At 36.7% G+C, this 12,456-nt stretch overlaps 1 protein-coding gene across 1 annotated transcript in view; it reads right to left on the bottom strand.

Annotated features, from left to right (window-relative positions):
* The window catches only part of LOC136832563 (DDB1- and CUL4-associated factor 13), a 59,072-nt gene that overhangs the window by 12,753 nt on the left and 33,863 nt on the right, over window positions 1-12,456 (bottom strand). Inside the window, exons 7-8 of the mRNA XM_067093582.1 lie at window positions 12,143-12,289; window positions 1,744-1,907 (exon numbers count right to left, since the gene is read on the bottom strand). Of these exons, the coding sequence (XP_066949683.1) occupies window positions 1,744-1,907; window positions 12,143-12,289 (311 nt within the window). The remainder of the gene's footprint in view (window positions 1-1,743; window positions 1,908-12,142; window positions 12,290-12,456) is intronic.

Raw genomic sequence — 12,456 nt, 5'->3', positions numbered from 1 at the left:
TATTTACCATAAATATACTAAGAAAATTTGTTACTGATTTTAGTTCTTATCTGGTATAATACTGTGTGAGCTGTAATTATAATTTTACAAAATAAAATTAAAAAATTATTAGAAAAAACATATACAGTTGAACCTCTTAAAACCGGCATTCTGTGGTCTGGGAACTCCCGTGATTCAGCTTTATTTTGAATCAGCCGCCTTTAGTTTGTCGAGTGGCCACAAGGGCGACGCCACATATTGTTTACAGTTTCCTGATACCAAAAATTTGCCATATCTCTTGTTTTTGTGAAAATAATCGTTAGTAATGAAAATGTGTTAAGTTCAATATGTTTTCGATCTTAACTTTAAATGAATAAATATATTTTTTTAAGGATTCCACTTGAGAAGGCTCTATCAAGTCAAAACTTTTCATCAAAATAATGAAACATTTGGCAACGCATGAATTCCTTACTCTTAAGAGTGCTTGAAAGACTTATAAGTGATACGGTTTTGACAATTTCTTTTATATAGCCTAGGTGTATATTTACCCATTCGATATGCCACCCATGAGATCAGATGATGCTAGAGGTAAGAAGCGCAAGCATACAGTAAATCTTTATCTATGCTAGAAAATTTTTCTCCCGTTAGCAAATGTTTAGTGTTCATTTTCATCAACAGATGGCGGTGTGCTTTGTTTACATTTTGATGGTGAAAAGTCAAAATGCACTGAGTGATCCCCAAAATTCATTCTTTATATTTCATTACCCTCTACAATCAAAATAAATGACGAAGAAACTAATAGCAATAATTATGAAGATGGTAAATTTAGGAGAAGAAAGTCACTGCTAATATTCTGCAGATTTTGAGAAAAGCTAGTAGTTGACTTACGGTTAGGCTAACTGGGGAATATAGGCTAAATGTATTAAATAGTGTAACAAAAAACTATTCGGTATGAAGTTATAAAATGATAAAGTAGTAGGCTACGTTGGCAACTAGACTATTTGCACGTCGATTTTGCCTGCAATACTATGTTTACATAGGGACTTCATTTTTTAGGGACGTATTCTATATTCTGGGATTTTCTTTTGTCCGGCAGTGGCCTGGTCCCAAGATTCCCAGATTTAAGAGGTTGGACTGTATAACTTGGTAAAATTAGCATATTTTCAACTTCTTGTGGAAGAAACAGAAAATTTTTTCTTATACCATGCGTAGTTGCATAGCTTCTTCCTCTGTCCGTTGATGTGTTTTTTTTTTTTTTTTTTTTTTAATTGGCCAATGTTAAAGTTTGCCCAGTCTAGGGGTATGCTTAATCTATATTTTAGCCCAGCCTGTACGGGTTAAACAGTTGCTGATACCAAGCTGCCATACAAGAGATCAAACTGCCTTCTAACTCACACTCAAATGGTTATGAGGAAGGAATAAGAATAAGTAAAAGCATAATGTGATGTTGTTAGGAATGGACCCAATTTAAGAATGATGGGTGATGATACATGAAAAGATGTCTTCCCCCATAGAAAGACTTTAAGTTGTTGCTTCTTTCAGGAATAACTCCTCTCGTTTAACCAGTGTGCATCAGGCAGTTAACAATAAATACAGTGGTGAAGGTATCAACACAATGTTACTCAATTCATACTAGTAGTTGAAGTTAATCACTGTGAAAACATTCCAAAATTAAGTTATACTGCTTCATATCTAAGTATCTGAATATCTATAACTATGCAGTACCACACAACAAAGTCTTTGTAAACAGAACACTGAACATACTTGCGAGCTTGGCTTTCTTTAATAATGGCATGCTCCTTTTTGGCATGGTAGATGTGTTTGGGAAGATGCCTGTGACGAAGTATTCTTCGCATTTCTGGGAAGTGACCATATTTTCTCTTTAACTCCTCAGCATAGTTGATTGCTGCATCCTCCCTATAACGCTTCTGCATAAAAAGATAACATAAATGAAATCATGTGAATTACGAAACAAAGTATAATAGTTGCACCATATCAATGCCCACAAATAATGAAGCAAAAAGAGTATGAAAATAAAAATAAAGAAAAGATGAATATGAAACAGAACATCAATACTCTCATTAAAAATATTTTTTAATACACTTGCTGGAAACATCCAAGTAAATCCTTTAAGAATGTTCATGCTTTCTGGGTTTAAAACATATTTTTTCTATCAAACACTAAACCAATGGGTTACAAACAAGTTCAGGCTGTCCTGACTTTATAACATCAGTTACACAGGTATTTCTCACTGGAAAATGTATAATTACTCATAAAATCTTAGTTTCTACTGTTTTCTACAAAGAAATTATGTTAAACTATATAAAAATAAAAGCAAGTGAAACTGGTACTTTCCCTACAATAATGACAATGAGTTGAATAATGACTGAGTTGAAGTAGTTTTTTGTGATTAATTACATAATTCATGGGTTACACATTTGCTATTTTTTCATTTAAAATTTTTTAATTACTAAATTATCTAAATTTGGATGTCACATACAACCTCAATAACAAAGATAAAGTTTTAACTACCAGTATTCATAGGCGAATACTGTAGATTAGGAGAACAATACAATACAGTATGGTCATTGTGTTAACATTTAGTTTACAAAATGAAAAAGTACAAAATACATCAAGCATGAGGAGACAATGAAATTACAATTTTCATGATAAAATTAATTATTTGCATACTTTCCTATGTTAAAGTTAGTTTTATCTTCGTGCCATTGGGTGCAATCGGCATTTAAAAAAAAATCAAAATACAATTGGCTAACCCGCTAGGACTGTCTCTGTAATCTTCATGTCCATCCACTAAGATGTGGGGAGGCTGGGTGGGTTTCCACTCTAACAGTAGGTAACCATCCAAATAATTAATTCTATCGTGAAAATTATCATTATTTGGAATGATTCTTACCTAATGTTAAAGCTAGCTGACTACCACATTGAATGCGGGTGGTGGGTTAGAGCAGCCAGAGAAACAGTGCTCAGCCAAACAAACTAAAAGCTTTTCTTTTTTTAATAAGGAGAAAAAAGTTTCTCAACATTCCTGCCTGATGTGTGATACTTACTGGCAAGCACTGTTGCCAGACATTGGAACCACAACACTGTGCAAGGCCCTTGTAGCGAGACTTATCAAAGGACCCCTACAGGAAAAAAGGACACTATCTCTTTTTAAAAAAGGACACTATCTCTTTTTATTAAACAACTAGTTCCCCCAATTAAATACTCAGTCCACGTCAACACCTCTATACCTCTCGTGAGTTTCCTTTGGAACCAAAACGGACCCTGAATGTCACTCAGTTTTTGCCTTCAGCACTATTTGGTATACATTGTTCCTTTCTGTTATGTTTCTTTTTATACTTTTATGTAAAATTTCTTTTTTCTCGTTTTAAAATCTGAGTCTATTTTTAATGTTGTTGTCTTTTTAATTTATAGCTTTGAAAATGGTCCTGAAACATCAGCATAATAAAGTACATTGAAAGGAAATACATGGAATTCTCATAGATATAGATATAGAGATATAGATATAGATAGATATAGATATATATATATATAGATATATAGATATATATATATATATATATATATATATATATATATATATATATATATATATATATATATATATATATATATATATATATATATATAAAATAATGCATGTGAGTACTGTATTACACTTGCAATAATCGAGCTATAGTGCTAAGAATGAAATATCATATTCAAAAGTACTTTCACCTCACAATTAGGCAAAATTACCTTACCTATAAGAGGAGTCTTTGCTTCCTTGGTCCTAGAACTTGAAACTGCAAGTTGAACCAAGGAAGATGAAAAACTTATATCGTATACAAGTCCTAACCCAGCTCTAAGCAGCTTCAAAACTGGAAATAGATGCAGTAGCATCCAAGAACCAGTATTAAAGAGTACACTTCCGAGATCGTCTCTGCAGTACAGATAAAGCCAGCAACATGCTGGCACATTGCTTGGTTTGGTTGGTTCCTAAGAGCTCACTCTACAAACATAGTTGTGAGTACAATACACTGCTCGTGTTAGAAGCAGAGCTATTTAATACTAAACAGCTTCCTAACTTTCTCTTTCAACTGTTCATCCATTTCCCAAAGCCTCTACTTACATGAGAATGTACCTTACCAAAATCAGTGTTAACTTCTTGCTCGTTTTAACAGGAGCTGAGGTAGTAGTAGACTAAAGAGCCCTGGTTAATGGATTCACCTTCAGCAAAAGGAAGTGAATACGGAACAAAACGAGCTATGCAACGCTTAAATACTAAAGGAGAATAAACCAAAACATGGCTCAAACTCCTGAAGCCTAAACGGAGGAACTGAGAAGGAAGAGGTGTTATATGCTGGAAGGTCAGCAATGACGGCATGGAATGTTGAGAGAAAGTGTTGGAAGGAGTGAATGGGTATTTGGGTGGGACAGGGGAATTTTTGTACGATATCACCACGTAACCTTGACGACAGTGGTGTCGTCTGCATGGATGGGAAAGGTACAAGTTTCATGCATGATGCCATCACATAACCATGACAATGGTGTAGTCTGCACAACACTTAAGAGGCGATTACAGTTGACCCCCCATATTCACGGGGGTTAGGTTTCACAACCAACCGCGAATACTGAAAATCCGTGATATATTGGAACCTCCCCTCTAACAAGGCATATAACTGCATATTTTAATAGTTCAGACACCAAATATACCTTACATTATCATCCTAAAACACTTTACTATCATTTTAATATTTCAATATCATTTCCAAGTGGCATAGCTGTAGGTGCTATAATGAGGTGAGAAAACAGGTTTTAGGGAGCTGTAGCCACCAGCAGGGTTCACTACACGCAGTTCCTGGTTAACGGCGGGGGTTCTGTCCCAGGCTGAGCGCCGCTAACCAAAAATTGGCAATAATAGCGCCAAAAACCCCTCTTAAAGACATCGTTAACCGGATATCGGAGCCGAAATCCAAACTTAATGGCACTGTCAACCAGAGATTGGCGCCGAAATCCCCACTTAGCCCTTAAACGCCAGTTGGACGTTTTAAACGTCGTCCAAAATTGTCTGTCGAATGCCGAGTGGACGTTGCAAACGTCGACTGAAAATGCTTTTTTTAAATATTCGCGGAAAAATAATTGTAGGCCTAGTTTGCGGAAGATTTCAAATCCAGCGCCTCGGCGGATGCTGGGAGTTCACGGATCCAGCTGTTGTTTTGTTTCTGAGCGTCACCCAGACGCGCATGCGTGAATTTCCCCCATCTCGCATCAGAGAGCATCAGAGCAGCACCTTGCGGGAGCGATATTTTGACGCGGACGTGTTTTGTTGAACTTTTGCGAGTGTTAGCGTATTCATGCTGCAACAGAACATTTGCAGAGATGTCACAAAGGCGTCAGGACCGTGAAAGGCGCATACTGCCTGTCGGAAGTGAGCGTGTGAGGCGAGTTTTAGACTGGGATGCTGGAGAAGGACCCAGCATCCAAAGTGAATTTTAACATTCGGTCAACTTTGACTCGACCGAAATGATCGAAAAACGCATCCGTAAGCCATAATTATTACATTCGAGTAACAATCAATCATTTACCTTCATTTTGCAACAAACGGAAAGTCTCTAGCACAATATTTAGAATTTTGGTGAATCATTTACCTTCATTTTGCAACAAACGGAAAGTCTCTAGCACAATATTTAGAATTTTGGTGAATTTTTGAAAAAAAATTTTCCTCCGCTCATATAGCAAAACTCCGCAGAAAATCCTGTCATTTCTTGCGCCAGTTTGCCGTAATTTTTTCGCCATTTCATATTATTCGTTACATAAAGTGTTATACATCAAAATGTGTGCAATTTCATGTAGAATACAACAAAAATATATCATTCCTTTAGCTCTTCACAGTGTTTTAATATTTACATCGAAATCACGATAACTGACAAAATTTTAACATTCGGTCAACTTTGACTCGACCGAAATGATCAAAAACGCATCTGTAAGCCATAATTATTACATTCGAGTAACAATCAATCATTTACCTTCATTTTGCAACAAACGGAAAGTCTCTAGCACAATATTTAGAATTTTGGTGAATTTTTTAAAAAAATTTTCCTCCGCTCCATACGCCGCAACTTCGCTGAAAATCCTGTCATTTCTTGCGTCAGCTTGCCGTAATTTTTTTTCGTCATTTCATATTATTCGTTACATAAAGTGTTATACATCAAAATGTGTGCAATTTCATGTAGAATACAACAAAAATATATCATTCCTTTAGCTCTTCACAGTTTTTTAATATTTACATCGAAATCACGATAACTGACAAAATTTTAACATTCGGTCAACTTTGATTCGACCGAAATGATCAAAAACGCATCCGTAAGCCATAATTATTACATTCGAGTAACAATCAATCATTTACCTTCATTATGCAGCAAACAGAAAGTCTCTAGCACATTATTTAGATTTTTGTTGAATTTTTGAAAAAAAAAAAAATTTTCCTTCACTCCGCGCACGCGTACTACGCTGAAAATCCTGTCATTTCTTGCGTCAGCTTGCCATAATTTTTTCACCGTTTCATATTATTCGTTACAAAAAAGTGTTATACATCAAAATGTGCGCAATTTCATGTAGAATACAACAAAAAATATGTCATTCCTTTAGCTCTTCACAGTTTTTAATATTTTCGCCGAAATAACGATAACTGACAAAATTTTTAACATTCGGTCAACTTTGATTCGACCGAAATGATCGAAAAAACGCATCCGTAAGCCATAATTATTACATTCGAGTAACAATCAATCATTTACCTTCATTTTGCAACAAACGGAAAGTCTCTAGCACATTATTTAGATTTTTGGTGAATTTTTGAAAAAAAAATTTCCTTAAGCTCAGCATGCGCCACTCCGCTGAAAATCCTGTCATTTCTTGCGTTAGCTTGCTGTAATTTTTTCGCCGTTTCATATTATTCGTTACATAAAGTGTTATACATCAAAATGTGCAAAATTTCATGTAGAATACAACAAAAAATATGTCATTCCTTTAGCTCTTCACAGTTTTTAATATTTTCGCTTGAAATCACGATAACTGACAAAATTTTAACATTCGGTCAACTTTGACTTCGACCAAATGATCGAAAAACGCATCCATAAGCCATAATTATTACATTCGAGTAACAATCAATCATTTACCTTCATTTTGCAACAAACAGAAAGTCTCTAGCACAATATGTAGATTTTTGGTGAATTTTTTAAAACAAAATTTTCCTTCGCTCATGCTGCCATGGTCCACTGAAAATCCTGTCATTTCTTGCGTCAGCTTGCCGTAATTTTTTCGCCGTTTCATATTATTCGTTACATAAAGTGTTATACATCAAAATGTACGCAATTTCATGTAGAATACCATGTAGAATACAACAAAAAATATATCATTCCTTTAGCTCTTCACAGTTTTTTTATATTTACATCGAAATAACGATAAATAGAAAAAATCAACCTTCGGTCAACTTTAACTCGATCGAAATGGTTCAAAAAGCAATTGTAAGCTAAAAAAACTTACAGCCTAGTAATATTCAATCAATTTCCTTCATTTTGGCACAATTGGAAAGTCTCTAGCACAATATTTTGATTTTTGGTGAATTTTTGAAAAAACTTTTTTTAATGTCGCGTTACGAATTCATGCATCATTTTGTGATAATATTTTCTGTGTTGCTTTAATCGTTTTACAATCTGTTATATACCAAAATCATCGCAATTTAGTGTACAATACAACTAAAAAAATTAACTCATTAGCTTCAACCGTTTTCCTTACAGCGCGATTTGTATACTATTATATACGTTTTTTTTTTTCGTTGTCATATATTCCAATATTTATATATGATAATGATATTTTTTTTTATTTCTGATGGTTGCATACTAAACTTCAGGCAATGAGAAAAAAAGGAGCCAAAAATGAACTCTTAATCTTGAAAACTAAGCGCGCTGTGATTTTTTGAAAAAAACTTTTTTTCCGCTTTGGCGCTACCTCTCGGAGGCCGCCGGCATACGGGAGACGTTTTTGAAAATAGGGCTTCGGCGTTAAAGGGTTAATGGTGCCGTTAACCAGAGACTGGTGCCGAAAATCCAGTTAACGACATCACTAGCCAAGCACCGTAACACCGAAACGCTGTTAACCAATGCTGCTGGTAAGCGGGGACTGCCTGTATAAGGAGGGGAGAAAACCAGTTTATTACCAGCGCAAAGCTTACAAACCTGTTTCTTTCCACAGGCTTACATAAGTCTCTCTCTCTCTCTCTCTCTCTCTGAGTTAAGAAATATTTAAATCTTTTTCTTTCTCTGCATCTTTTCCCACTTCTATGTGGGGTCGATGTATCTGACAGCTTTCCTCCACCTGGCTCGGTCAAACACACTGTCCTCTGAATTGGTCTTCTCTAAATATATCCATCCAACTGTGCTTTGGTCTTCTCTAACTATATCCATCCACCTTTGCTTTGGTCTTCCTCTTGCTCTCCCACCAGGCATCTCCATCTGCATCACTCTCCTCCCGACATATGTCTCATCCCTTCTCATCATATGGCCATACCGCTGCAGTCTTCTTTCCTGGGCCTTCTTTGATAGTTCTACGACTTTAATAGTTCCTCTTATTCTTTCATTTTTGATCCTGTCCATTTATGTTACTCCACTCATCCACCTGAACATTTTCACCTCTACCGCATCCAATTTCTTCTCTTAGACTCTCTTTACCAACATGTTTCTGCTTCATACATCAAAGCTGGTCTCACTACTGTCTTGTCTTATACACTCTTCCTTTCACCTTCATGTTGATTCTGCGGTCGCACAAGACACCTGACATCTTTCTCCAGTTTTCCCACCCAGCCTGAACTGTGTGTTATTTCTACATCCAAATTTCCATCACCAGCCAATCTTGAACCAAGATACCTGAATTTTTCTACTCGGTTCAATTTTGTCCCCTCCATACAGTACTTATCTTGGAGTCTTGACCTTCATTAAAACTTAAGTAATCAGTCTTCTTCCTACTTATCTTTAATCCTCTGTCTTCCAGTACCTTCCTCCACTGCTCTAGTTTCAACTCCACTACCCCTCTGCTGGTGCTGCATAACACGATGTCATCAGCAAACAACATGCACCAGGGGGATTGATCTCTTATTCCTTGAGATAGCACATCCATTATCAGGTCAAAAAGATATGGACTTAAAGCAGATCCCTGATGTAAACCAACTCTTACTGGTATCCAGTTAACCCAACACTGCTTCTGACCTGCATTTTTGCTGCTCCATACATATCTTGGACCAACCTCACATACTTCTCCGGTGTTCTCTTTATTTGCATACACCTCCAAACTTCTTGGCGTGGGACTCTATCATATGCCTTTTCCAGATCTATCAATACTATGTCCAGTCCTTTCTGCTTTTCCCGGTGTTTTTCCATTATCTGTCGGAGGGCAAACACTGCATCTGTCGTTCCTCTTCCTCGCATGAATCCAAACTGTTCCTCACCTACAGATGTTTCCTCTCTAATTTTTTTTATCCATTATTCTTTCCCAGATTTTCATGGTGTGAGACATTAGCTTTGTTTCCCTGTAGTTTGCACAATCCTAGATGTCGCCCTTCTCTTTATAGTTAGGCACAATAAAGCTTTCTCTCCATTCGTTTGGTATCTTTTCTTGACTGTATATTTTCTTTGCTAGGTCCCACAGCATGTCTATTCCTTCTTCTCCCAGACTCTTCCACACCTCTGTAGGAATTCCATCTGGTCCTGTTGCTTTAACATTTTTCATCTTCTCTAGTGCCTTCTTTACTTCCTTCCTGCTAATAGTATGTGTCATACCAAGGTTCTGGAATGCATCTTCAAGGAATTTTCTAGGATTTTCTTCATTTAACAGGTGTTCATAATATTCTTTCCACCTCTTCTTTAACTTATCCTCATTGTATAAAACTACCCCATTCCCATCTTTAACCTGTTTTATATGGGAGCAGTCTTTGGTGTTCTTGTCCCTCGACTTTGCAATTCTGTGAATTTTTCTCTCCCCTCAGGTGTTTCCCGCTCTTCGTACGTCATCTAATGCTCTTGCTTTTTCTTGTGCAACCGCCTTCTTTACTTGTTTCTTATGTCTTTGGTATCTCTCCTTATCCTCTTGCTGTCCATACTTTTCCAGATCTTTTTTTGCATCTTTTTTGGCTTTCACCACCTCTTTCAATTCACCATTCCGCCTCCAGGTTTCCTTATCGTCAGGAGGCTTCTTTCCAGATGTCTTTCCCAACACCTCTCCACCCACTGTCTTAATCAACGTACTGTTGTGATTCCACCATTCTTGCACTCCCTCTAGCAATCTAACTTCCCTCAATACTCTCTCCTTAAATTCCTGCCTTGCTTCCTCCTCTTGTTTCAGCTTCCCCCACTTGATTGTTGATGGGACACATGCAGGCTTCTCTTTTTCTGTGTTCCTTACTTCCAAGTCCATTACCACCACCCTGAGCTGTGCTGCCACACACTCTCCATTTTAAATTTTATAATTTCTCACCTCTCTCAGATGTCATCTTCTGCACATGTGGAAGTCAATTTGACTTTCTCTCGCTTCACTCTTGTATGTGATGTACTGATTTTCTTTCTTTTCAAACCAGATTTTAATAAGAGCCAAATCAAATGACACTGCGCAATCCACAACTCACTCTCCCTCATCATTTCTCTCTCCAACTCCCCAGTCACCATGCACCCTCTCAATGCCCTCTCTGGTCCTTCATACATGTCCATTCATGTCACCACCAATAGTTTGCTGTCTACATTATTTTAATATTAATATTTGAAAATTAGTAAATCACTTCTTCACCATAAAAAATGTATTTAGTCATGAAAATAACCTGAAAATACAGTAATTGGTGAATACTGCTCTATGAAAAAATCTGCAAATTACCAAATTTTCCGCGATTTATAAAAAAATACGTTCCACAGTAAAATCCGCGAATTACTGAATCCGAAAATGCTGAACCGCGAATAAGTGAGGTTCCACTGTACCAAGAAGCAACAGTTGTGCTATCACCAGGCTGACTCACTAGCTAAGTAGGTGGCGGAAGAGGAAGAGCCACTATTAAGAAAAGGAATAATTGTCACAAGGTGATGTGATAACTGCTTGGGGGGGGGGGGGAGAAAACAGAAAAATTGACACACAGTTCAGAACCACTGAGGCAAACGTAAAATGTCTGAAACCCTAACTCTACTGGTTCACATACATCACAATCACTCTCTCCAAAAGGGATGGTATTTGAGCCAGCAAGTGTGCCAAACTACCAAACTCCTCACCCAGAGTTGCTTGGTAGTTCGGCGCTGAACCTGAACCGGAAGACAGTTGAGATTGAGAGAGGTCATCCTGCAAAACCAAAACATTCGGTTTCCATAAACTCTTTTCTGTATAGCCTAATGCTTTCATTTCTGCTTGTTGTAGAGTATAGAATGCAAATACAGAACACAAGCACAATACCACACAAGAGAAAATTAGCCAGAAATCATCAAAATAAGGGCACGGCACGAAGAAATCCAACCTGAACATAAACATTCCAGCACTACCTGGTGGGAACAGGTGTTTACAGGGACGACAGTCTTAGCGAGTTAGCCAATCGTATTTTGATTTTTTTTTTAAAAAGCCAATTGCACCTAATTGCACAAACATCAAGCTAACTTTAACAGTAGGTAAGATTCACTCCAGATAATGATAATATATCAAAAATAACCTAAAATTCCCTGAATAACCTTCCAAGACAAACATATATAGCTACTTATAGTGGGGCTTGCAAGGCACTCTGTTAGTAGTGCTAGAGATTCTGCCAAGTTATTTGGACCCCAGTGGCATTGATTTCAATCCTTTTTTTTTTTTTTTTTTTTTTATAAATTCCCTTTTGACTCTCCCAGCTTCTCTTACATCACCTTTTACCAATTTTCCTCCCTAAAGATACTTTCAGGCCTGCCTGAAAAATGTGACATATGACATTGGTTTGAATTAACGGTTTTACACAGTGATAAAAAGCTCATTCTGTACATAGCATAATGCAACCTCTGCCAAAATCATGTTCCTTTGTTGCAGCAGTTCCTTAAATTTTCCCTGTAAGTTACAAACTTCTTGAAAGTATTGTATTGTTGGGTATTTTTAATGTAATTATACTTACAGCACCCATCTTTTCATGAGCCTTAGCTTTCCAGATTCGGAGATTGTGGTCTGATGATCCAGACAGAATATATTTACTATCAGCAGACCATAGCACACAATTAATTTTAAACATCCTTTTTGTGTGGTAGACATCACGGCACTTAGTCTGAAAAGAGAAAAAAATACATAATATCGATGGTATTTCTTCCATTCAGAAGTAGGCCATTCAAAACCTCACTTAATACAATGCTTAAACATTGTATTTCTTGGAAATTACGCCAATTTATACAATGCATATACAATAAATATTTTACTATCATAGACTATTAATAT

The sequence above is a fragment of the Macrobrachium rosenbergii genome, chromosome 4, assembly GCF_040412425.1.
Source record: "Macrobrachium rosenbergii isolate ZJJX-2024 chromosome 4, ASM4041242v1, whole genome shotgun sequence".
NCBI lineage: Eukaryota > Metazoa > Arthropoda > Malacostraca > Decapoda > Palaemonidae > Macrobrachium > Macrobrachium rosenbergii.
This window is presented reverse-complemented; position numbering and strand designations above follow the sequence as displayed.